General features: G+C 37.7%; 4 protein-coding genes across 5 annotated transcripts; 2 read left to right on the forward strand and 2 right to left on the reverse strand.

Annotated features, from left to right (window-relative positions):
- Positions 1-80: 80 nt before the first annotated feature.
- On the reverse strand, positions 81-5,784 carry plk1 (polo-like kinase 1 (Drosophila)). The gene is made up of 11 exons (XM_067442829.1): positions 5,083-5,784; positions 4,365-4,533; positions 4,110-4,254; positions 3,898-3,991; positions 3,520-3,742; positions 3,290-3,356; positions 2,291-2,391; positions 2,020-2,097; positions 1,609-1,763; positions 1,311-1,493; positions 81-649 (listed from the first exon to the last, which is right to left on the reverse strand). Exons 1-11 carry the CDS (start codon positions 5,443-5,445, stop codon positions 443-445), a joined length of 1,785 nt encoding a protein of 594 aa, XP_067298930.1. The 5' UTR covers positions 5,446-5,784; the 3' UTR covers positions 81-442.
- A 3,398-nt stretch (positions 5,785-9,182) lies between these two features.
- rasd3 (RASD family member 3) lies at positions 9,183-10,451 on the reverse strand. The gene has a single exon (XM_067442830.1). It carries the CDS (start codon positions 10,358-10,360, stop codon positions 9,725-9,727), a length of 636 nt encoding a protein of 211 aa, XP_067298931.1. The 5' UTR covers positions 10,361-10,451; the 3' UTR covers positions 9,183-9,724.
- A 1,231-nt stretch (positions 10,452-11,682) lies between these two features.
- palb2 (partner and localizer of BRCA2) lies at positions 11,683-22,740 on the forward strand. Of its 2 annotated transcripts, none has more exons than XM_067442116.1 (13): positions 11,683-11,763; positions 13,578-13,624; positions 13,983-14,042; positions 14,177-14,345; positions 15,340-17,475; positions 18,193-19,580; positions 19,694-19,849; positions 20,985-21,067; positions 21,220-21,384; positions 21,492-21,608; positions 21,870-21,957; positions 22,034-22,182; positions 22,266-22,740. In XM_067442116.1, the coding sequence occupies exons 2-13, from the start codon at positions 13,586-13,588 to the stop codon at positions 22,471-22,473; spliced, it is 4,758 nt and encodes a 1,585-aa protein (XP_067298217.1). In that variant the 5' UTR covers positions 11,683-11,763; positions 13,578-13,585; the 3' UTR covers positions 22,474-22,740. The 2 variants fall into 2 exon arrangements, with proteins under 2 accessions (XP_067298217.1, XP_067298215.1); XM_067442114.1 differs by lacking the exon at positions 11,683-11,763 and adding an exon at positions 13,287-13,385.
- A 1,155-nt stretch (positions 22,741-23,895) lies between these two features.
- On the forward strand, positions 23,896-25,784 carry ndufab1a (NADH:ubiquinone oxidoreductase subunit AB1a). Its single transcript, XM_067442831.1, has 5 exons — positions 23,896-24,098; positions 24,801-24,929; positions 25,024-25,111; positions 25,314-25,420; positions 25,512-25,784. Exons 1-4 carry the CDS (start codon positions 23,940-23,942, stop codon positions 25,403-25,405), a joined length of 468 nt encoding a protein of 155 aa, XP_067298932.1. The 5' UTR covers positions 23,896-23,939; the 3' UTR covers positions 25,406-25,420; positions 25,512-25,784.
- Positions 25,785-26,289: the final 505 nt, after the last annotated feature.

Raw genomic sequence — 26,289 nt, forward strand, 5'->3', positions numbered from 1 at the left:
TCCAAAACATTTGTATTTTAATTAAACTCGTAATTATAAACTTGTATGCATCATTAACAGTATCTAACAAAAATCACAAATTCTCTAAAAGGATCTTTATTTTGGAATACCAACTCATTTCCAATATTCTCTTACAAATTAAGATTAAATGTCCAGAAGCTTTTATACAAGGAACAGTCAAAAGGTAAACAAACAAGTTCTAAAACATTAAAACATGTACAAGAGAGCATTCACATGATACAGATAGCTAGCATGGTCCCAAACTCCCCAACACAGAAAAAGTGATAGAGTAAACAACAAATCCAGAGAAGGAATTCATAGTGCAGAACCCAGAAAACTGTACAAGTTGCGCTGCTGGAATATTTAAGAGCCCTCAGACTCAATTGAGGGAGACCAAAATCGAAAGGGACCTCAAAGCTATACAATTTATGCCGTCAGTGGGTCAGCGGGCAGTAGTAGCAGCTGCCGCAGTGCTTTTGCAGGCCATGAGCTTCTCCACCATGTTGCGAGCGTAGCGCAAACGGCTGGCCAACTCTTTGCAGCAGCCAAACTCCTCGATCAAGCTTATCTTATAGGTGCAGAACTCTCGCTTCTCATTGATGTATGTCACTGCTCCCATCAGGGGACACAAAATAAGCTTAGTGTGGTCCTGTGGGTACAAAAAAAAAAAAGAAGGTGAGGTCAGTGTCAGTTTGGCTCCCCCTGCATTTACGTACCCAGGAGTTAAGTAGGGCCCTAAAATTTCTGTTATGTGACAAACAAATGGAATTTACCGTGCATCACAGAATGCATAACATTTTGGATGGAGTGTAAATTCATTGTGTGCACATCTAGGCAGGGGCTTGATCAAAAAAAAAATGTAGCAGAAATGCAAAAATCACCACACCATCATTTCTAGCCCAAAAGAAGTTTAATTGTTTTGACCACTAGTGGTCTTCTTGTGGTTTGAAACTGCAAAATGGTGGAAAAAAATCAAAAGAAACTGACATTCTGAGCACAGTCATGTAGTTAAGAAAGCCATTTTCACTATAAAGCCATTTATAGACTGGACAGGGCCCTACTTTTGTTTATAAAAAAACTGAAGTTGAATAGTTTATTGCTTACGTTTATTAAATCAATTGATTAGACATGGTTTTCAATTAGATCCAATCAATAAAATGGAGGGGGGAGGGGATTAAACATTTGATACACTTAATTGCATAACTTGCTAATTCAACAGGAGATTTTTATTTTATTGAAGATTTAAATTGAATTATTAAATCGAAGTGCCAACATTTTTTCATAGGTCCCTAAACAAGATGTTTTCTCACCTGGAAGAAGTTGATTTGCACACTTCCGTTGCTCAGATGCAGCACGATAGCACTTTTTGTGCGGAACCAGTGACGAAGGTAAGGCAACCGGGTCAGTTCATCACCATCGCGGGGTGTTATGTTCGCCCCGGCCTTCAGCAAGTGCTCGCTCATGTAATTTCTGAAGTATTTGAGGAGTGTAATCTTAAAAAATAAATAATAATAATAATAAAAAATTCAGTCAAAAGAGTCATCAATCCTGAATAACAAACATTTTTAATTTATTCATTGCATAAAGTGATATCCAGTGCAGAAAGACCTTTTTGGAGAGTGCAGAGGGGTAGGAGCGAACGCTGAGGTAGGATTCTGCCGTGTTGCGGTCGATGTACTGAAGACTGTCACCATCAGCATACATGATCAACCGTGTGGAATCATTGAACAGAACGCCTACACTGTTATCACACAGCTGGTAGCCTATGAAGGGAAAAAAAATACAGAGTAGCATACAGTAAATGGGGCAATATTTTCAGAGCTCATTTTCATTAGTATCCAAGTTTCCATCTCAAGTTGTGATGAAGATATTCAATTGGTTCAGAGATGGTTAATTTAAGTTGTTAATTTTTTGCAGTTTCTGTCATGCATTTATTTGCTAAAATTTTGGAGAAAGTTTTTTTTTTTAATCCAATTTGGCTTCTAACTTCATTATATCAGTGTTAGCATGGTGTCTTACCAAGACCATATTTGTCAGAGTAGTCGACCCATTTACTAATCCAGAAGATAGGAATACAAGCAGGGTCCTCGGCTTCCTCTAAAGGGGAGGGGAAAAAAACATTGCCTTATGCTTAACAATAGTTGAACATGTATAACTTTTAAACTAACCAAACACTTCACTACAGTTTGATTGGCTTTATGTACAATTGCATGAAGTATACTTTGAATTCAGCAAGCATTAAAATATAGCAGCAGCTCTTCATTTGCAAGATGCAGAGAATCCATGTTACCTTGTCTAATAAATTCTCTTTCGGAAGGCCTGGCGGTGTTGACACTGACCAGCTGCTGCAGCATGTCACTTAGGTTGGAGTCATGTTGTTCAGCTGCATCCCTGCGCAAATACATTTTGTGATGTAAACCCATTGAATAAACATGTACTGAATTTATAAATGGACTCTAGCAAGCCAGAGTTTACAACTATATTATCATCGTTTTGATAGTGTTGGTCAAATGGGTGTTAAAGCGATAGCTCACCAAAAAAAGAAAATTGTCTAATGACTTGCCCTCACGTTTCTGATGAAATCTGAGACCTTTATGTCCCTTCATTGAGAGATAAGCAACAAGTTATCCTAGGTGTACATGACATTCTTCTTTTAGACGAATAAAAGTTGAGTTATATTTAAAAAAAAAAAAAAGTCCTGGCTAATCCAAGCTTATAATGGCAGGGATGGTTACTCCGTTTTAAGTTACATGAAAATGCATTTGTCCGTCAAATAATGTGCTCCATAAAAGGCTTACACTACCAGGTACACTCGTCAGACGTCGCGTACGCATCTTGAACTCCGAGAAAGCACTTTCAACATTTCCACTTTCATTAAACAAAAAGCAGCTTATGGCGCATCTTCCTCGCTTTAAACAAAATTCCTCACTTCCAGCTCTACGTTATTCTCACACGTCATGGTGCTTTGTGTGTTCACGTCAAAGGCCCAGACGGAAGACCAATGAGGTTTATTCTCCTGTCATGCAGCATTTTTGAGCTTCCAGAAGAACCCATTAGATTTCTCGCACATCAAGCAGGTTCGGTTAAGCTTGTCTGATCAAGCGTTTATATGAATAAAAGCCTAAGTTCAGTCAGTTCATCATTAAATCAAGTCTCCTTAGAAAACGGGGACTAAACGGTTCAATTCGTATGGATAAATTTAATCTCTTTATGAACTTTTGAAACACCAGAGAGACCCCGTTTCATTTATGGGTGAATCGGCTCCAATATTTACACAGATAAAACTGACCTTTGCTGAAGGTCTTCTCTTTGTGGCTGCTCCATTTTACCCATTTTCTCAATAGGACTGTCTGTTCCTGTACAAACAGAAGCATACAGGCATCCATTTTACTTTATTTCAAAGTGACAGAATAATCACACAAAAAAGGGGGGTCGGAGGGGACCCTGAAATACAACACAAAAATCAGGTGTGCCAAAATACAATTAGTATTTTAAAGATGGATTTGTCAATATACATACCTTTATTAAGTGACGAAAGGGGTTTGCGAAGGAGGGCAGGATCCAGACTGGAGGGGGCGATGGAGAACCTGGGAGGAACAGTGAGACAGGAAGTGGGCAGCCGCAGAGGCGCGTAACCAGAGGTGAAAAACTCATCGGCCAGCAGCTCTGCCACATTAGGTCTAAGCGTAGGGTCAGCGTGCAGCATCCGGCGAATCAGAGCAGCAGCAACTGGATTAATGTGCTAAACAAGACAAAACCAATCAGATTCCCATTTTACTTGAACTGGATTAATTCCACAACATACTTGACGAATTGATGCGGGGGTGGGGGCATCAGTTGTTGATTGGATTATGAGATATGTGATAAAAGGCAAACTCCTGATGCAAAGATACTTACTCTAGGAACAGTGTACTCATTCTTCTTGATTCTGATGTAGGTCTCCTTCAGACAGGATGTCTCAAATGGTGGCTTTCCAACCAGCAATGTGTATCTGATGGACATAACTCAGTTATCAACAACACGTCCAATTATTTCAAAATGATGTGCAAGGATAAGCCAATAAATGCTATGAAAATGCTTTCAGTTATGGAAATCAATGTGGGACTTACAGAATGCATCCCAGCGACCATACGTCTACTTCAAAGCTGTGGCCTTTCTTGCAGAGCACCTCCGGGGCGATGTAGTTTGGAGTGCCACACAGGGTCTTCTTTCTCTCGCCATCAAACTCGATCTTAGTGGCCAAACCAAAGTCACCTAAAGAGTGAGAAATACAAATAGTTGACATTTAAAAAAAATATATATATATTTTTTAAAGTCAGGAGGTGAGGGGAAAAAAGGCTAAGAACAATTCACTACTTGCTTACCAATCTTCACATCCATGTCATCATTGAGAAACAGATTCCCAAGTTTGAGATCACGGTGGATGACCCGGTTGTTGTGCAAGTACTGACAACCCTGGATAGTATGGCGCATGAAGTACCTGGCCTCAGGCTCTGTCACTGCCTTCCTTCGCTTGTGCAATTCAAGGAGAGACTAAGGAAGGAAAGAAAGAAATTAAGCACCAAAGTCAGAGCAGGCGGAAAGTTCAAACACACTCCTTTACAAGACATACATATATATACACATACACATACATACATACATATACATATATATATATTTCACAGAATTCTATCAAATAAGAACTATTTCTATCATATTTTTTTACCCGTAGGATTAAAAATCTGAAATGTCCGAATATAGGCATATATCTACATTAAAAACAAACTGACGTAAGCAATAACCTTTTTCTAACAATATCTCCGAGAAACAGAAAATCAACTGACGTCACATCCTCCAGTTTAAAATCCACTAGCGGCATACGTGAGAAGAAATTGTTTTAGTATACGGTACCCTAACTGTACATTATTAAAGTGAATAAACAATTTATTTTCGAAAGAATAAATCAAGTATGTTAATCTTAATAGGAAATTTATTCGTTCGAGTTAAACCCTCAAGCGTTGTAACATACTATCAGCCAGTGACAGGAATACTGACCGTTGACGGTCTGTTTTCAAATCGGTTTCCATGTTCTTAACTCACCCTTCTCCGACATATTTCCAACACCACGTACACGAAGTCATCATCCTCAAAAAACCCGTGAAATCCTACTACGTGCGGGTTATCTAGACTCTTGTGAATGGAGATTTCTGTGCTCATTTTCTCTTTCTGGTGCGGCTTCAGCAGCATCGACTTCGGCACCACTTTCCCTGCGAAAACCTCCTTTGTGTCCATATCAGTGATTTCGTAGCATTTCGCAAATCCGCCCTTTCCCAAAAAGCGTCCTCGCATGTATCGCTTCATGGTTCTGGGATCCACCAGAATATCAGGGATCTCTTTCAGGGGAGCAGATTTTGGATCGACGTGAGCCGGTGGCTTCGCCGTCTTTGCAATTCCAGCACTCATCGTTGCACAAGATGGTTTAAGTAAAATAAGGCACCTTAGAGTCTTGAAAAAATAAATAACCGAGGCGAAGTTTCTTGCTCCTTTATCCCGAGAAAGCACGCAATTCGCCAATCATCCACATCCGTTGCGAAGCACATTCAAACAATAACTTTAACAACTAGAAATCCCACAATGACCACTCACTGTATTTTATCTAAAAGCTATATTCACCCCCCTAAAAAGCGCATTGATCGGATTTCGCTGATAAAACTGAAATTAAACGGGCATAAATGAAGTGCGTCGGCCAGCTGCTCTGATAGGAATGCAGTGAGTAGCTGCTACTTTTTGAAATGTGCTCGATTCGTTATCTCCGTCTCTGATTGGCTGCTGGGATTTAAATTCTGACCAAACAGAGCGAAGTATTATGGGACTCCGCGTGCACGCTCTGAAAAACTTTATTTAGTTGCTCTCTGGATATTTAACTTTGGGAAGCACTGGGCAACGTAAAATAGTTTTGTTTTTATTTATGACTTATAATACGAATTATACATTTTATAAGGTCTCTGTTTTAACTTTTGCATTATATAAACTCTACTACTGTGTTAATTAAATAAATACTGGGTAAGATTTTTTTTTACAGTCTATGGTAAGATCCCACTGTCGATTTTTCTGAACCCCTGCTGTTTTTCTGGTCGACTACAATTATACGCAGAAACAAAACTATATATATATATTAAGTCGAAGATTGCACAATGTTTAACCTTGTATAACTTTATTTTTATTAATTTATATATTCATTCATTTTATGCCATGTCTTGTTTTCCATTCTTCATATGCATTTGTTACAATTTCAAGTTTTCTTTGTTGTTGTTTTTTTTTATATATATTAAGAGAAAAAAATTTAAATTATCTATTTTAAATTTTTAACAGTTTCACTGCAGAGTGCAGACAAGGCTATTGATATGTTACTGTATATTATTTGCTCATAATATAGGCTGCTAATCCTTTGGTTTTGTACATTATTCCATTTGTTTAATCATGCCACGTGCACGTTTGGGTTTTTGTTTATACACATTCACTCATACGCATCTAATCTTGAAAAGTAAATTTGGATGTCAGTACCTAACTACAGTTTTTCCTCTAGCCAGTTATCCCATGTGTTTTTTCTTTGTGTACCTTTGTGCATGTGTGTGTGTGAGAATGGTCAAATAAGGCCACAGTTTTGATTGTGGAGGGGAAAAAATAGTACAGTGTCACCTATCATTGGACACGTTTTATGTTTGTACACGTGTGGGTGTAGGTTTTAAAGGAGAGAAAGATAAAGTGCCCTTGAGACACAAAACCAAAACATTTGCGAGGTCAGTGAGCAGTAACAAACAATACAATATATTACATTACTGGACCATTTAGCATTTATTGGTGTCTCGTACCAGGATCTTCAGTTATTTCTCATAGACTTCAAATATAATTTTCCATAGCATTCATGAATGCATATGAAAAAATAAATTACTATATGGAAATGCATTATTATTATTATTATTATTATTATTATTATTATTATTATTATTATTATTATTATTATTTAATTTTATTTCTTTTTTTCAAATGGCTAATCAACCCATAAAGAGAAGACATGACTTAGATAGTTTTTTTTATAGTGTCTGTCTTTGTGAATACTAAGACGTGTTTCCATATAAGGTTGTTTACGTTTTTTTATGAAAGCTTTTCTATTCTGGCACTCACGTGTCACGACTTTCCCAGTCTAGTTCATTCACAAATGCATGTATTCACTACTTTTACAGCATAAGTGTCTCTCTAATAGGTTGTCATGACAGTTAGATAATTTTAGCATATAAAAAGGTGGGTTGAATGGTTGCAGTGAGAAAGGAAGTACTTATTTTTGCATAAAACAGCCTCCTTGAAAGCTGAATAAATTATAAATACGGTACGCTAAATTAGACAGTTTCAAAATACTGCCACCTACGCATAATCATTTAGGCTATCTTTGGGTCATTCAATACCAAACCAGATATTATTTTTATATTTTTACCACTATTTTATTTTTTACATTAGTATGCTAATACGGCTGTGAACCGTGGACTAACTAATATTAATTTTTATGTAGAGTCAAGAGGGAGTCTGGTCACCCTCCACCTATTGACCAATAACAAAGTCAGTAGTGTTTCGGCATCCGGGTTTTTTCAGATCTGCTCTAGTTACCACAGCTGCAGCTACAAATGTTCCTGCTGGATCCTACAACTTATCTGGCAACCTCGAGTCAGGGGGGAGGGGGAGAGGGGATACACCACTCTAGAGTCATTTGAAAGTTATTGCAGTACCAGTTTTGGCTACAATCTTGCATACACTTCCTTTAAAGAGGAATTAAACGATTTCTGATAAACACTGTTACTATTTGAAATCAACCCAAACAAACACACCCCTCCCTTCACTTCATTCTCTTTATCATATTTAGCAAAATAATGCTTTGTGAAAAATAAAGTAAAGAGGACGAACGAATGAAAAGAAATAAACATACAGTATAGTAAAAACATGCAAGAGGTGGTTGTTATTCACCTTTCGGAACACAAATGAAGTTGTCTGGCTATCACCAGACCAGCTCAATCTTTTTAGACTGAACATTAGTCTGGGGAGTCTATTTTCTACTGCACATGAGGCATGATCAACAGGCATAGTTCAAATATCTACGCAATTGGATAGTGATTTAACCAATCAGACCAATGGGTTAAATACTTTGCAGAGCAACGAGAAAACTCCAGGCAGGAAACATGTCAACAAACGTGTTGGTTTGTAGCATTGATCAGTGGTTTGCTGAAGCAGCAATAGTATAAAGTTATTTTTGCAGGTTGTGCAAAAAAAAAAAAAAAAAATTTAAGTGAGTGGTATTTAAACCCACTTGTGTGATTTGTTTGCTAAAGAAGCCATTGAGCATCTTCGAGAGGTTAAAAGGAATTGGATTAACAGTCGTGCGAGAGACGCTCCCAGGTGGATCAGCCAGTCTGTGATTGGTCCCATCAGATTTGTAATGGTACAGGTTGGCAACCCTGTCTGCACGCGTGCTGAAATAAACGATCTTAGCCGGTGTTGTAAAAAAATAAAAGAATTTATTGATACACAGAGTACTTACTCAACATGATCATCATCTTTGAGAGAAATTAGGAAGGTGAATGCAAACACGCTGTCCGTTTAGGATTCGAGTAAATATAATCCAAGCCCCTTTGATGATGTGGATTATGTTACTGTTTATCATCTGTCCGTCATCGTCTAAAGCCCGCCCTGATGATTTCATTGGTCCAAACAGTTTCTGTTCGGAGATAATTACTCCTCTATGGAAGCCAGACCGAACTGCCTGTCCTAAAAAATTTGTGGACGGGGCTAAATTCGGCTGGCATCCAGGCTACAATTCATATGGATTAGTTTTATGATGGCTTTAAGAACTTTTTGAAGCATCAAAGTGGTAGTTGCATAGCAATCTATGGGGTGACAGAAAGCTCTCAGATTTCATCAAAAAGATAAGATAAACAAAAGTCTTACGGGTTAAAAACGACATGAGTTAATGACAGAAATGTCATTTTTGTGTGAACTATCTCTGATACACCACAAACTTTATGTTTGGACTCATTGGCCATGCTATAATGCACTGTTTTAATTTTTTGGAGCATTAGGGACATGCGAATATGCAGAGCCCATGTGCTCCATATCCATATCCCATAGCAAAGAAAGGGTGTGACTTTGTGTTGAGTCATCCAAAGACATGGGCACACAGACTGATAAAGCCCTATACTAATGGAAAAAAATGCCATCTGAAAGGTGCAGAACTGACTTTATTTCCCGAAGGAAGGTCAGGTCATTCAGGTCATTAGGCTACATGTAACAAAACCATTCAAATGTTCTAAATGCACTAAATGAGTCACAGCAGCAAGGTGCAGAAAACACTTATAGCCTATAAGACATTTTTTCATTGATCTGACCTAGACTCAAGAATGATTGCTGAATGAAGGAGATACATATTACACAAGTCTATTCCATGCACAACTTGGTTGTAGTCACAAAGGAGTATGCAGAGTAGAACTCATACTTATTGAAACATCATTTTCATTTATTCACTCACTCATTAAAGATGGCTTTTGCTCTTAGTTAGAGACATCAGACATAACAGTGGTTATGAAACTATAAGCAATGTCCAATGTCCCTCAATTATCCAACATGTATGGAGTCTATTTGATCCAGATCACTCAAGCATCAGTATGATGCATAATATATAGCGTCAGGTAAAAGTCCATTAAGACAAGATACAGCTGTTGTTCTTCTTCATTGGAGGTTTTTGCCTTGTCTCTGTAAGCTCTCTGGTCATTGTCTGTGTCCGTCTGCGCAGTGCCGGGCTCACGCGGCTCGGTAACTTCATCTGTTGTAGCAAGTCCCGAAACACACCTTTGACATTCTCGCCGGTGCGCGCGGACGTCTCCACGAACCCCGCGCCCCAGTCCTCCTCCACCGCGCGCATCACCTCAGCAGTAGCCTGGCGACTCCGACTGCCCAGGTCTGCTTTGTTCTCAATCACCGTGATCCCCGTGAACTTCTCCCCTTTCAACTCCAGAATCTCCTCACGGAGTCGCTGCACCTCATCCAGGGAGTCTGGCTCGTCGGCGGCGTATACAAGCGCAAACGCGTCCCCGGTTCGGATGCACAGAGCGCGCATAGCTGGGAAGGCATAACTGCCGCTCGTGTCCAAGATCTCAATGCGCACTCTCGCGCCGTCCGTGTCGTACTCGAGCGCGTGAAGCTCTTCCACCGTGCGCGTGTATTTGGAGTCGAAGCGATCCTGCAAGAAGCGGGTGATCAGGGCAGTTTTCCCGACCCCTGCGGCGCCCAGAAACACAAAGCGCACAGTCCGATGCTCCCGTACCAGCAAAGACATATTCCTTCAGTTTTTAATTTTATAACTTGTAGTCTACAAGAAGAAATTTGGAATGCGCCGTTTGAATAACACATATAAATCTAATACTCTAAGCGTGCCCTCGGTGAGTGTTGAGGAGAGACAAGGATGCTGCCCTTATATTAGGCTATCCGAATGCGTCATACCACTAGTTGTAGGCAGCCAATGCAAACGAGTGACGTGACGCGTGGGTTTCTGTGTTGTAGAGTTTCAAATTGTGCGAAATATGCACTGAGTTCAGCTAGGGGCCAGTTGGAAAGTTTCGGTCGCAAACTGGTGGGGTTCATTAATCTCGTGCAAAAATGTTCTGTTGATGCATTAAGCACCAGTTTTTTTACATAAAAAAAGTTTGTTTTGAGAAACACTTGTGATATGCAAATATATAATAAAGTGATGAATAATTAGCCTACAATAAGTTACCTTTTATGAATGTACCCAGAGGTGGACAGTAATAGCCTAAGCAAATTTACTTGAATATTGTACATTTTATCTGTATCCTACAGTATCTGTACTTTACTTTATTTTTTGGGAAGCTTTGACTTTAAATTCACTTGAAAGACAAATATTTAACTTTTTACTCCACTACATTTATATCAAGAGGATAGAGAGGATAGGACTATAGAGGCAGATGATTCGCTGTGGTGACCCCTGAAGGGAACAGCTGGGGAAAGTAAAGTTGATTGCTTTATTACTTTGTTCCGTTTAAATTTTTTAAATAAAAAATAAAGAGTTTTGCATTTGTGGGATAGAGTATGGTAATAGTGTGCTTATGCTGTTCCAATCAGGATTTCTGAGCCTGATTCTTATAGGTGTGGTTTGGCAAACTAGATTTTTTTTTACTCTGCCCCAAATACGCTTATCATCAGGGTTAATTATTGAACTAATGTGTGAACAAGCCTGTTATTTGATTTCTAATTTTTAATCTTCTCGATCTTGGTGTATTGGGTGGCTGACCTTTCAAAGACTTTCATAAGATGTCAGGAAATTAGAGCCAGGGGGTTGAGCTTGACATCCAGTTTCCCCTAGCTGGATGTATTGGGTGGAGCTAGAAGGTCCAACCACACCCCAACCCTACCCATATATTGCCATGGCATAACACCCATTTGGTCCACAGAGATGGAGCTGGACTAGGTCGAGATCCACCTATTACGAACTGGATGTCATTTGGCACTGCAGTGAGCACCACTTGGGAAATTACCTTTTTAATGAGCTTAATTAGTCAGGTTCCATCTCGTTGTGCTTTCATGTGAAAACTGTTGAATACATACAATTATCAAAACAGCATTATTTGCTTGCTAATTGTCATTAAGCCTAACCAAACAGAAAGTGGATCCTGAGGTCAGTAATACTTCAAACAACTGTTTTATGAGCTCATCACGTCAGAGGTGAGTTTCCATTCATTGCATATTAAAATCAGGGATTGTAATAAACGCGGCCACCTCAGAGCACCGACATTTTCCACACAAACACTGTTTATGCAAGGGCTATTTGCAGTAAAAGTGATTCCCATATATGCTATCTGTCTATCTGAAAGTCAATAAGAGACATGATTATTTTGGCTTTCAGTACTGCCTTTTCTGAACATTGTCCTGTTTATTAGTATAGTGCAGAATATATATTTATAGAATATTTACGTGATTATATTTATTAGAGCAATAAGCCTGTTTGTGCTGTTGCAGTGTAGGTCTCAGGTGCAAGTGACAATTGTGACATCAGACAGCAAATGTCAGAGAGCTGACATTTTGCATGTAAATCCCCAGGATTAACATATTGGGTAGACATCCTCTTCACTCCATGCATTATACACTACATAACACTATCACCTACAAGGAACCATGACGTATGACCCACTGTCATTGCATGGACCCTTGCTGCCCATGCTTGTAAAGAATGAATGTCCTGACTCCTGTTTGACGCAAACCCCTTTTTAATAAACTGCACCCAAGGAGATGTGTGCTATTACTTTTCTGGATTAGTACAAATCTGGGCCTATTGTTTTTCTTTGAAGGGAGTCTTTGTGGCAAAGTAGTTCCACCATTTTCAACGAAGTGAGATGGACAGCATCACTCACATTTTCTTCAGAAAAAGTCTATACATCATTCTAGCTACTGTCTTACAGTGGAAGCTATTTTCAGATGCTTTCCAAGTAAAAAAATGTGCATGTTGTTTTTAGTCATTTAGTTTTTTTTATACCTTTTTTTTATTAGTTTGTTATTTTAGTAGGCCAACATCAAGTTCAACTAAATGAAAGTATTTCTATATTTAATTTTAGTTAACGTTTATCATTTCAAGCAACAAAAAATGCCCCCCCCCCCCCCCCCCCAATGGTTTTAGGCTAGTTGGTGGTGGGCAGTAGGCCTTAATATAGTTTAAGAACATTATAATTTAAGATGCTTGTTTTAGTAATGACAATTGTCATGTGCAGAAGCTTCAATAAAACTTATTATGTGCTAGTAGCACCTGACAAATAACATATAGTTTTATTTAGCCTATATTAGTCTACTACACGTGATCAGAATGCTTGAAAATAGACACCTTTAGCTAATATTCAGATCAACCACACTGCTGTTAATAACCTTACAGATGCGAGATAAAAGTTGAATCCTAGTCATAGACTGTAAAAAAAAATCCAAGCACATCAGCCGATTCAGCCCCAAATCTGCTGCTCTTTTTCAAGTAAAAGTCTGGTAAAAGACATTACTAAAGAGTCACGATGAGAAAGATAATGCATAGAGTCTGTGGGATAATGCATACGTCGTCTAAATCTATATCCTGCTCTTCTAGAGGTCCTATAATCTGAATATGTAATAGGTTATATGCCTATTGTTATAATGTATAGTAAAAAAAAAAAAAAAAAAAAAAATCGAGCAACATTACTGTGATCTGTTATCGATTGTTTTCGTCTGCAGTCAGAACTCGCGGGATGGTTGAGTGCAGCAAAATATTCCGCAAGTCAGATTAGAAACGGAAGTCAAAACCAACTTTTGAGAGTAAAAATTTATCCTGGGTATGTAAACGACCGTTTAGTAAATGAAAATTATTGTTTGTCCAGCCGAATCTGTGTTTATTCATAAGTACATCTCCGTCTGATGTTTGTGTGGTTGTTTACAATTACAGTGGGTTTGAGATTGTCGTAATTACTTCATGTCTAATGTATGTTACCTGCATCGAGTAAATAAATAACATACTAGCATGTTAGTTTACAGGATGTCAGAAGAGATTCCCCATAACGAAGATAAAGAGACAGTAAGTCCATATGTTCATATTTTTGTGGAAGTATAAGCCATCAAAAGCCGATTTTATTGTTTAGAAAACTAACAAGTAACTGCCCTGGTCATACTATGTTGTTTTGGACATGTACAGTTACTTGTAAACTTTGAAGTACATTTAAGAATTATGCAAATACTATGGTACCTTTCACCATACTTGGTGTAGTGCCATGATATTAACATCTAATATCCTCTCTTTACCTTAGTAGTACTTGTTTAAAGGTACCATATATTATTATGTAAGCTTAACATCTATTAACGTTTTAGTGTCTTTTTAATGTTTACTTAACACGGCAGAAATAAACATTAATTTTGTCATTCATTTAATGTTTTAGCTGAGGAGGCGACTGGAGCAGCTTAAGCAAGAGTATGAGAGGACGGCACAGCGACTGCAGGTAAAGACAAGCTTTATTTGTGATTGCGCAAGAATTTTTCAAACTGATCTTAAAACAATGATATAAGTGGTATAATAGAGCTTTAATTGTAATAAAATTGAACCTATTAATGAATGTTTGTGTTTTTTATTTAGAGAGCAGAGCATCATGATGCCACTTGCAAGCGTGTGCAGAACAGATACTCTGACCACAACAGATTTAAACAGACAGACTTGTCACAAACTTATGAGACGTCTATTGCGACTTCCTCCGTGTCAACCTCAGAATGTTCTGTAAACCATCAGAATCTGCAATTACAGACCAGTAAGGACAGCTTCAGTGTAATCAATCAAACCATGAATAGATACAAACATGCTTGAGTGTTTTTTCCTAGACCATCGAAGATTGCAAATGTGCCACTATTCATTTGGAATTTATTTTCAGATTTTTGTTGTGCTTTTGTTATTTCTATTTATTCATTAAATATTTCTATTTATCTTTATTCACCATTATTACTTGGTTAGTTCACCTCATTATTTACTTACCCTTGCCTTATGTCAATCCAAACCTGTAAGACATTTGTTCCTCTTTGGAACACAAATTAAAATCTTTTAAATTAAATCGGAGAGTTTTCGGTTCCTCAGATGACAGCTACGCAACTACGACTTTGATGCTTTAAAAAGTTAATGAAGAGATTATATAACTAATCCATATGAATAGAGCAGTTTAGGCCAAATTTTCTAGAGACACTATCACTTAATATAATGAACAGATTTAATGTAGCCACATAAACTTCACAAATTTCTGGACCTTTATAAATAAACAGCCAAGCAACCAAAACAACATATAAGTTATAATGGATGAATTAAATGTGCACAGTTTAAAAAAACAAACAAACATTACTGTATTTGTTCAACTTTGTTAATGTTAGTTAACTAAAATCCATCTGTTCATGGTTTTTTCATGTTAGTTCACAGTGCATTAACTAATGTTAACACAAATTTAACAATGTATTAGTAAATTTTAAATTAATATTAACAAAGATAAATAAATGCTTTATAAGTGCAGTTCATTATTATTTTATGCTACCTAATGTAGTTAAGTACAGTTTCAAATAATTATGACATGCAAATTTGGACCCAAATGTGGGGCGCAGGGCTGAAGTGGCTAAATTTACGGACCTGTTGTTATGACAACAAGTTCAGAATGAGCTTCTTAGTTGTAATGTTAATGTTAAAGTGTGTTAAATGCATAACAGTATGGATAACAATTCAAATCCAAATACTAATAAACTGTGGTTTCCTTTTTGCTGTTTCAGACGTAGTTGTAGAAAGAAACGGCTCTGTTTTTTCTGCTGTACAGAAAAACCCTGCCATACAAATGCAACTTCCAGAGTTTGTATCCACGCCGCCTTTGTACTCCCCTGCATGCAGACGAAGTCCTGCCCACCGCCTGCGTTCTAAGCGCAGTCGATTGCGCCTACAGAACAAAGAGCGAGAATCAGACACTGACATCAGCCAAGAGAAAGACAGAGATCGCAGTGGAAACAATAATCGTGAAAAGGGTAGTGAATGTACTGATAAAGAGAATAGTCTGATTGCTCGGCCTGTTGAGAAAATAATACTTTCAGGTTCAGCAGTGTCTATTCAAACCTCATTTTACCCTCAGCCATCTGAGGAAGTACAGATTACTGACAAGTCAGAAGAGATTCTTCAACAAAATAACCAGTCGCTCACAGACTCAAATAAAAGTTCTGACAGGATAGACATTAAACCCTCCTCATTTACATCCGGCATTCTGGACTCTTGCACGCTGGTTGAGGGTTTACCGTTTCCTGTGGAGTATTATATTCGGACAACACGGCGTATGGCCGCATCTCACAGCTCTGTCAATCTGGATGCTGTCATTTACAGCCAGCTCTCTGGGGGGCGGAGCAGACGCAGGCTCAGCCAATCCCAAATGAGTGGTAGAGGTCACATGACTCAAGAGCGTTCAGAATCAGTCTGCAAGCCCAGAGACCAGGCCAAACACATAGGAAAAGGTCAGAGAGGGAGGAGAGGCCGTCGAAGAAGGACTGTTGGTAGGCCTTCATGTGCCAAAGCTGCTCTAGATTGCACAATATCACATCCTGCAAGTGATTCTCAAGCAGATTCGGAGTATCTTGTGGAATCAAAGTCTGACAATGAATCCCTCAGCCAATCAGAATTGGTCATCCAACAGCCACAGGTAGAATCTCAGACAATCCAGTCAACTGGCTCTACAATAAGTTTGAAACCAAGTCCAGAGCAAGGAGTTATTCAAGATTTGAAGCATTTTCCAGATTCTCAGCTTTACTTTAATTCACAACTTGTTGTGGATTCCGATTTGTGCCAGACCAGATCCAGTGGGAAAGGTCAGAGAGGGAGGAGAGGGCGCAGAAGAAGCACTGTTGGTAGGCCCTCATGTGCCAAAGCTGCTCTAGATTGGACAATATCACATCCTGCAAGTGATTCTCAAGCAGATTCGGAGTATCTTGTGGAATCAAAGTCTAACACTGAATCCCTCAGCCAATCAGAATTTGTCCTCAAACAGCCACAGGTTGAATCTCAGACAATCCAGTCAACTGGTTCTACAATAAGTTCGAAGCCAAGTCCAAAGCAAGGAGTTAGTCAAGATTTGAAGCATCTCCCAGATTCTCAGCTTTACGTGGACTCCGATTTGTACCGGGCCAGATCCAGTGGGAAAGGTCAGAGAGGGAGGAGAGGCCGTCGAAGAAGCACTGTTGGTAGGCCCTCATGTGCCAAAGCTGCTTTAGATTGTACAATATTGCATCCTGCAAGTGATTCTCAAGCAGATTCAGAATCGCTTAGGGAATCAAAATCTGATGCTGAATCCCTCAGCCAATCAGAATTGGTCATCAAACAGCCACAGGTAGAATCTCAGTCACCTGGTTCTACAGTAAGTTTAAAGCCAAGTCCAGAGCAAGGAGTTAGTCAAGATTTGAAGCATCTCCCAGATTCTCAGCATTACTTTGATTCCCAAATTGTTGTGGATTCCGATTTGTGCCAGACCAGATCCAGAGAGAAAGGTCGGCAAGGGAGGAGAGGGCGCAGAAGAAGTACTGTAGGTAGGCCCTCGTGTCTCAAAGCTGCTCTAGATTGCACAATACCGCATCCTGCAAGTGATTCTCAAGCAGATTCAGAGTATCTTGTGGAATCAAAGTCTAACACTGAATCACCCAGCCAATCACAATTGGTCCTTGGACTGCCACAGTCTTGGCCAATGCAGTCATCTGGGCCTACAATGAGTTTGAAGCCAAGTCCAGAGCAAGGAGTTACTCAAGATTTTAAGCATCTCCCAGATTCTCAGCTTAACATTGATACCCAACTCCTCTCAGATGAAAATGTATACCCTATTTTCAGAAAAAAACATGGACAAAGTGGAAGCGAGTTTCAGACATATCCTAATACAGATGGTGAGATTTATGGTTTAATACATCTTTCAGAGAATTGTTTTGTTTCTGGCTCTTTTAGTATGTTATTTTTGATAACTGGGTTCAATTCCCAGGAAAAGCATGACTATAGTGATAAAATGTTTTAATAGAGTGTATATGTTGACGTCACTTTCCCATCATGACTTGTTTAAATGGTGAAAATGAAAAACAAACAATTATTTTCTTAAATTAAAAGAATTTGGACTCAATATTTGACAAATGTTGATGGAAAGTTACACAGAATATAGATGGTAAATACTGAATTGATGAGTTGTAAAAACATTGCATAACCTGCGGTATACTTTTACCCCAAAATCTAGAGTATCTGTCACAAAATGATAGCTGAAAATCCATGTTTCACTGCCTGAATTCCAGTTGCTTCTGTGAATTACAACGATCCATTTGCTTCTCTTTTTCATATCTGTAAAAATATAGATCCGATTTCTTGTTGAATCTATTTGTACAGTTAATCGTGAAGCTCTTTCACATTTTAGATGTGTTTTTTGCAGCATTAAAGCTGAACACCAACACTGCTATTCAGTGTTTTTGCAATTCAGTGTGTTTAACCCCAGCGAGCCTACTGTGACGTCATGTGCATGCCCTCTGTAAAAGCATCTGCCAAATGCATAGCTGTGAATAAGAATAATTGCGTAATAGTCATGTACACAATCATGTTTGTGAATGTGCTTTACATTTTAGATCAGTCACCTGTTCTGCCATCATTAGCTTCACTCATTCACGCTCTTCAAGAAAAGGATATGAAAACTGGACTGCTGGGCGCTGTTGATATCCAGGATTTCCACCTACCTGATGAGGATTTTGGACATCTAAAACTCAAAATATTGTGCTCTTCAACTTCAGCCATACAACACTTTGAACAGCGTCCCCTAGTGTACAACACTCGACAGAGCAGCAGGCGTCAGAGAGTGAGTGGAAGAATAAGTAATTGTGACGACCACAACTCAGTGGCAGAACTATTTACTCCAGAATCCCTACCTACCTCTTCTCCTGAGGATAGATTACCTCTTTGTCAGTCAGAACCCTCTGACAAATTGCAGACAGAGATACAGAAGGACCTCAACGTTGTGAATGTAGTAAAGACCATTTCTTTAGATCTGGTGAGCAGTGGACAGTTTAGCCAAACTGAACCAGACAAAGGTATAAGTAATGAGACAAAAGTGGAATCTTCAGAAGCTGAAAATATTGGTGAGCTTCACATAAACCAAATACAAAAAGAATCTAACATGCTTTCTGAGAACACCTCATTTTGTCCCGAGATACTGAAGTTAAGTCAGTCTCTAACCCCCCAAATGCAGAAAGGTCAAGATCCTCTTCTACCATCTTTGGGAATGTCACCTCACTTTTTGATTCCAGGTTCACCCATAGACCTCCGGTCACCTCTCTTTTCTTCGTCTGGTGTCCTTAGATCTCCCTCTTCAGTCACACTTAATGGGTGTGTGTCTCCAGAATCAGTCTCAGCTAAAACATCAGGGATCATCAAAAATAGTATCTTTACTAGAAGTGGAGACCAGGGAGGTTCTGAAACACAGAATCAAACTCAAATTAGTCAAGAAACATTGAAAAAAGATGTAAAACCAGGTAATCCATCCCAAAACAACACTGCACTGGGATATGAAAACTTAAACAGCCCAGAAAAGGAGTCTTCCTGCATCTCGAGAAATGAACTGGAAAGTGAATGCCATTTCAACGCAGAAAGCAATCTTGAATGTGGAAATAAAGTCAATTGCACTCCAGAAAATGAACCAGAGAGTTTTAAAAATCTTTCTGAGTCTGAAATCCAAACTCAGAACAATTTTGAAATGGAGGTTCAAAACTATAAGCGCTATGAGCTCGGGTTAGAAATCCAAAGTAATGCTGTTATAAATGTGAAACAGTTTCAATCTGGAATTGTTGTGACAACCTCTTTGGACACTTCCACCAATCGGAAAACGGAAACAACGACAGCGGAACAAAACACTGATGCATCCAACAATCGGACATTATTACATGATGAAACCCTAACTGCCACATCATTCTCTGATGCAGCTGGTTGTTCTGCAGTCCTGCAAGAGATGCACACTTTTAAGGTGCCAATAAATTACATGAAATTATTGATATGCAAAGCTATGATATGTGCTTAATTGTTCAACTGTCTAATTACCTGCATATGTATGTGGGTGGTGTTTGTCTTTGTATTCAGGCACTGGAGGGAGGATGCGTGTTGGACTTGTGTTTGGTGCGACGGTCGTCGGAGGACTGGTGTGTTTGTGTGGCAGGAGAATGGAGCGTTTGTCTTTGGGCTCAGATGAAGGGAGTTCAGCCGTGGAGTCTCTTACACACCTGGACATTTGCACAGGTAATCTAATTTGCTACAGCATTTCATCATAAATGAAAAGAATTTCAAGATGCCGTACAAGTTTAAAGTCACCATGAAACCAAAATGTAATGTTTATAATAAATTATTTATATGTGCTTATCATTTTTTTTTAATTCATGTGCCCTCGTAATCTTTAATCAAAAACGTCAACCTCCTCTCCCCCTCGAAATAGCACCTTCTCTCTTCATGATGTGTGTCTTGGTAGAAGATATCCTTCACAACTGACTGCAAATTGGCATTCAGTTCTGCCTCTATTTAGTTTGCAATGCCCAAATTCCTACGATCCAATCAATTACAAAATTAAACCCGCCTTAGATTTTTTGTATTTTTTGATTCCAGATACATACCAGTGCATCACTTCATCACAATAGTAAAGAAAAGTAAAAAAAAACTTCCGTTTTATGCCAACTTTAAAGGGATAGTTCACCCAGAAATGAAAATTCGGTCATTCTCGCCCTCATGCTGTTCCAAACCCACAAGACTTTGTTTAATTTTCAAAACACAATATTTTGAATGAATCCTGAAGTTTCTTTACCTCCATTGAAAGGTCAAATAACCAAAACTTAGAAAAACTAAAAAGGTCACAAAGGCGTTATAAAACGAATCCATATGAATCGAGTGGTTTAATCGATATCTTGTGAAGAGATATGATTATATATAATGCACAGATTTGTTTTAAGCTTTTGTTCATATATAAACACGCATGCATCGAGCGCATCACATATGATAAACACGGCAGCTTGTGCGTGCATCACGTGTATGCGTCATACACTAGAACAAGTCTCACGGAGTCTTGTGAAACACGCAAGCGCTTCGAGATTTTGTGTTTACGTCATGTGATATGCTCTATGTATGTGTGTTGACCATTGTTTAGATGTAAATAAAAGTTTTAGTTACCTGGAATTTCAATGAAGGGACTGAAACTTGTTTCATTCAAAATATCTTACTTTGTGTTTTGAAGATTATGTCTTATGGGTTTGGAATGACTTGAGGGTGAGATGATGTTAAATGGTGACAGAATTTACAGTTGTGGTTGCCTAACTCTTTTATCATAATATAATTTTTAAAATATGTCTGCTTCCCTCTGATTTGACTCCTGTGTTTGTATTTGTAGCCCGTCATGTCTTTGCAAGTGATTCCTGACTCTTCGGGCTTGCTTTGTGTGACTCTGGGTCACTTGGAAATCACAGAGGCAAGGTAATAAAAATTGCACAAAAAATGTTTAATTCCTCCTTTAAAAACATTCTCACTGCACTCTAACCCTAGGAGGACTGCGCTCAAAAACCAAGATGTGTTTAGAGTTCAATAAACTTAAACACTAAGCTAATTCACTCTGTTCTTGAGTGCAGAGTGCTCTGCTGTCCAAGTGTGGATGGGACGTTTTCTCAGAACGTGGTTTGCAAGGACACACTGCAAGCAGTGGTGGGTGTGTCTAACTGTCGGCTTGTGTGTTGCTCCGCCCCTGGAGATCAACAAAGAGTCAATGTGTTAACAGTGACTCAAGAAGAGGGAAGGTAATAAACCATCATGTGTATATTGAAGACCTGAAACCATTTTAATATATCATTCACTTGAAATATGGCTGCAAAGCTATGCATTATTCATTTGCTTTGTTAAACAGGGTAGTGGACACTCTTCCCTTGGTCTCTGCTAAGCAGAACATTCGGACCCTTGCAGTTGTAGAGGGTGAAAAAGATGCTCTGATTGGTTGGACAGAATGTAAAACCCTCCTCATATGGTGATGAATTGGACCACATTAAGTCTTAAACTACTTTCAAACTACTTTTTTAACTGTATCCATCCTGCTCATTGAGAATTTTTTTTTATTGTCTTCCGAATCAATTATTTTCTGATTTGATTCTAAGGGCTGGGTTGAATTTTGAGTTAATATTTTTGAGCATGTTATCTCTTAATGACTTTTAGTACTTCTTATATCTTGTTTTGTTGGTATTATAATTTTATAAATGATTATCTCTTTTGTCATAATTGTGTGTTTCAGGAACATAAATTCAGGCCAGTTGCTTCAGACTATATACCTAGAAAAGACTTTAACCATGACAAACTGCATGAAGGGATATTCTTACAGAGTAAGTGAGTGTATTGTTCTTGTGGTATTAGAATTAATATGTCAGTAATAACTATATTGTGCTTTCATTCCTGCAGGGTGTGCTGTGTGTATTGCTTCAAAACTCAGCAAATGTGTGTGATGAAGAGAGAAACGCATCCCTTTTTACTCTGATTGCCACAAACCCTCTCACTGGCAAACACATAACACTGACTTCTATAAACAATCCTGATCAACACAAACAGCAGTAAGACTAGAAGCCATAAATGTTTTGATATTAGTACACAATGTTAGCATTAAATTTGAATCAGTATTACTCTCTTTCTCTAGGTTAATAGATGGTGATGTCTTGGGCTCTGGGCTTGTTGGCGTTTTTCAATCTGGTCATCTTGCTGTTTGGGATCTCAGAGGAAGCGTGGCTAAAGTTGTTGGTGTGCCCGATGAGTTGTGTCGACTAGCTCGATGGGCAGGGCCAAACACTCTGCTGACTGGATATCTAAATGGGGATGTTAGTGTGTTTCATTATGAATCTGCATAAACAGATCACACATCCCAGTTCATGTTTGTCAATCACTTATTACTTGTTAAAAGTGTTAACACCATTGTTAAATAATTCTAAATTAAAAATCTTACAACAAAAACAATAAAAACATGTAAAGAACATTAAAATAATACCAAGATTATACAAGATAGAATCTCTCAATACTGGCACAGCTATTTGCTAGTTAATATATGCATAACCAGCCAAATATTTGTATTTTTTGGATGTGATGTGTAAAAGATATATTTTACAAAATAAAATGATTCTGTGAATGGGCTTTTTTTCTGTGAAAGATTAAACCACTTTTCTTCCGGTTTCAAAGACAAGGCTTAAGCTAGTCCCGGACTAAAAAACATTTTTGACATTTTTGATGACATTAAATGGGCATATATTTGCTCACTTCCTCAGAAAATCTTTCTAACAAGTAAAGTTAAAAGAAATATCCTTTAAAATTATTCAAATATTTTATCCAGTGAGGTACTTCTTAAAGAAATTTAGAAGTGATATTGATACTTCCTGCTCCTTTTTGAAGCCTCTTCTGAAACTTGATTATTTGTTTTGGGAATGTCCTTTTACTAGATCTTTCTTGAATAATATTGATGCTCTGACTGTCCAAAATATTTTTTACAACATTTCTTTATCATTTAGACACATTCTTTTTTGCTTTTATGTCAAAGACAATAATCAAATTGATGCTAGTTTTTATATAAACCTTTTATTTATTGGAAAGTTTCACGTCTATGAATGTGAATTTTTGAAAAGTAAACCCCACTTTAACCTCTTTAAAGAAGAATTGAAGATGTATTTAAATACAATTTCAACTTCTGTTAATGAGAAAGCAATGAAAACAACAAGAATTTGTGCCATGTTTAATATTCTTCCTTAATACTTATTTCTTTATTTCTGCCCTCTTCTTTCTTATCTTTTTTTCCCTCTTCTCTCTGCTTCCTTTTCTTTTAGGTTTATTGTTCAATAGATTTGAACTTTTTACATACTTTTTGATTTGAAAGATGGTTTATATTTTTTGTATACGTATTGAATTGTCTCAAGATGCACACCAGTAATGTTTTTTTCTAAAGCACGTTTATAAAAGCTACTTAAATGTCCTAATTACACTAAGGCCCAAGCCATAGGCTATGTGAAACCAGGCATATGTGTATGTCTTTAATGTTACTTTTTAAGGTTTTAGTGGAGAGAATGTTGAACCATACTATTTTTTTCTTCTTCTTTTTTATACAGGTCACAACCCAACAACAAATTAAGGTTGACGCTCTCAGTGTCATAAATGTCATAATGTAGCCTTTTATAGTATTTGCGATTAGATTAAAATTCGAATTTTTATATAAATTAAATTTACGGATTTTAAAGGAAGAAAAAAAAACTATTTTTTTGGTGTTCCGTAAGGACAAAGTGTTGCGCATGCGCAGTGCAGACTCGTGCATTGTGGGAGCGGATTGATAAACATGGCGGCGCGCATCATTGCCCGGTGTGTCCGATCCCTGAACCACCGTTCTATAAATTTTAACCGTGTAAATACTGCCGCGACATTAACAGCTGCTCCACTCACCCATGGCCGAACATTTTCACATCTGACTAATGGACACAAGTCTCCGCTGGCGCAGGTGTGTGTGTTAGTGATTGACTGATGACATCCAATGACCTACCCGTGTCTTTAGTCATAATGACTTCAACATGATGGACAAACAGCCTCTGTATTTAATTTCAGTTTATGTACGGTGTGCAGCAACTAAAAAGGTTTGAACCCAACCTAATGAGCTGAACGCAGGCAACGATAATGTTTCATATTTAATGTGTTATCTTTATGTGGCATAATAACAGATAATTAAACAGGTGTTATGTTTTATTTCTTTTTTGTATATTCTACTGTAATCAGTTATTCTAAAGTATGCATTATAAGATTTTACGTGAACCTTTATGAATGTTTAAAAGTTTAAAAATGTGTGTATAATATATTGGCCGCAATATTCATTCTTTGATTCTTTTACATTGATATTCTGCGAAATATTGAACTAAACAGTTTAGTGTTGTTATTGTTGACTTAGACTAAAACTTTTTTTACTTGAAATAAAATATTAGATATTTCTCGAGATTAAAAAATGAATCTTGAGAAACTTGCACAGTGCAACTGAAAGTTGAAGTACTAACGTTACTAAAAATTAAAATAAAGCTAAATAAATAGGAATATAAAAGTAGAATATATATAAAATTGCTAAAATATGTAATATTAAAACCACTGCTCAAGTTGTTTTGAATTATTATTATTTTTGTTTAAAATATATTTTCTAAAATGTTTTGTTTTGTAGATCTCTGGCAGTTCATTTCAGGTCTTTCAGTGGAGGACGTACAGTGACTTGCCCCCATTGACCCTAGAGACTATCCGTGACCGTGTCCTCTACGTCCTGAAGCTCTATGACAAGATCAACCCCGAGAAGGTAAATACTCCATCTGTTTGATCATGTTTGTCTGAAATATTTCAAATATATTGCACTTTTCCAGATTAACTGTTTGATAATCAAATCTTTATAGCTTCAGGCCACGTCCCACTTCATGAAGGATTTGGGTTTGGACAGTTTAGACCAGGTGGAGATCATCATGGCTATGGAAGATGAATTTGGTTTGTATAATCTAATTTCATTTATTACATTTCACAGATCTATTCTCCCTGGTAGCATATTATGACCAATGTGATGTATTTGTGCAATCTTTGAATGTATGCATTGTTGGTGCATAAGGATTCATAGAATCTGATGCTTCCACTTGAAGGTTATGGATGAGTATTTAACCCAGCAGCTGATTCAGTTTTCTCACGTGTACAGGTTTTGAGATACCTGATGGCGAGGCAGAGAAGTTGATGACACCACATGAGATTGTTCAGTACATCGCAGACAAGAAGGATGTCTATGAATGAGCATAAATATTCATTGTGAGTTTAGTCACTATTCACATCTTCTGAAAATTCACAACCACTGGTGGAGCTTATGCTTATGAATGTTTGTTTGTTCTTTTTCATCCAGATAAACATCATCCTGTGAGATGACAAAGACCATGGAGGTTTTGTCACAAACTGTTTATGTTTCTGCTGTTCTACTTCACTCTTTATTCTTTCTTTTTTTATTTAGATACATGTTTAAATCGATGTTCATAATTTTGCTTATGGCTGCGTGTGATTTGCAGATCTGCACCAGTCTATGCTAGACACGTGCACAAGCTCCTTATTCATACAAAAGAGCTTGCAAATTATGTGAATAATTCATATGAATATTACAATAATAAAGGCTTTAAATCAGTTTAAAGGACATTATTTATGTCTTCGGATGTACGTTGTGAATCAGTGTGATTGGTTCGGCCATTAATAGGTTTGTTAGTTTTGTTTTTGACACAATTCTTATTATGTACTAACACAAAATCACTAAGTATAAGAATTCGGTAGCATTGTGAAGCACACTTGCCTTCAAATGTTTGGGGTTGGTAAGACTTTTTGTTAACACTTTATTTTACAGTGTCCTTGTTACATATATTACATGTACTTACCATAGTAATAACAGTAAATTATGCATAATTACAGGTAAGAAACCCTAATCCTACCCTAACTCTAAAGTAAGTAGTTAATTAATATTACTCAGTACTTAAATATATAATGACACTGTAACATTGTCACCTTAAAATAAAGTGTAACCAATTTTTTTAATGTTTAACCTTTATTCTCAAAGAGGCTGCATATATTTGATTCCAATATAATTTATTTCTGTGATGGCAAAGCTGAATTTTCAGCATCATTACGCCAGTCTTCAG

The sequence above is a fragment of the Pseudorasbora parva genome, chromosome 4 (genome assembly GCF_024679245.1).
Source record: "Pseudorasbora parva isolate DD20220531a chromosome 4, ASM2467924v1, whole genome shotgun sequence".
Classification (NCBI taxonomy): Eukaryota; Metazoa; Chordata; class Actinopteri; order Cypriniformes; family Gobionidae; genus Pseudorasbora; species Pseudorasbora parva.

What these genes read in the sequence shown, in the direction of transcription:
- ndufab1a (XM_067442831.1), top strand. Translation starts at nt 23,940, where the DNA reads ATGGCGGCGCGCATCATTGCCCGGTGTGTCCGATCCCTGAACCACCGT. An exon ending in ACAAGTCTCCGCTGGCGCAG is followed by an intron (nt 24,099 to 24,800) that starts GTGTGTGTGTTA and finishes TTTGTTTTGTAG; the next exon opens with ATCTCTGGCAGTTCATTTCA. An exon ending in ACAAGATCAACCCCGAGAAG is followed by an intron (nt 24,930 to 25,023) that starts GTAAATACTCCA and finishes AAATCTTTATAG; the next exon opens with CTTCAGGCCACGTCCCACTT.
- plk1 (XM_067442829.1), bottom strand. Translation starts at nt 5,445, where the DNA reads ATGAGTGCTGGAATTGCAAAGACGGCGAAGCCACCGGCTCACGTCGAT. An exon ending in TGACATGGATGTGAAGATTG is followed by an intron (nt 4,255 to 4,364) that starts GTAAGCAAGTAG and finishes CTCACTCTTTAG; the next exon opens with GTGACTTTGGTTTGGCCACT. An exon ending in ATGAGTACACTGTTCCTAGA is followed by an intron (nt 3,743 to 3,897) that starts GTAAGTATCTTT and finishes TGTCTTGTTTAG; the next exon opens with CACATTAATCCAGTTGCTGC.
- palb2 (XM_067442116.1), top strand. Translation starts at nt 13,586, where the DNA reads ATGTCAGAAGAGATTCCCCATAACGAAGATAAAGAGACA. An exon ending in AAGAGATGCACACTTTTAAG is followed by an intron (nt 19,581 to 19,693) that starts GTGCCAATAAAT and finishes CTTTGTATTCAG; the next exon opens with GCACTGGAGGGAGGATGCGT. An exon ending in GTGACTCAAGAAGAGGGAAG is followed by an intron (nt 21,385 to 21,491) that starts GTAATAAACCAT and finishes TTTGTTAAACAG; the next exon opens with GGTAGTGGACACTCTTCCCT.
- rasd3 (XM_067442830.1), bottom strand. Translation starts at nt 10,360, where the DNA reads ATGTCTTTGCTGGTACGGGAGCATCGGACTGTGCGCTTTGTGTTTCTG.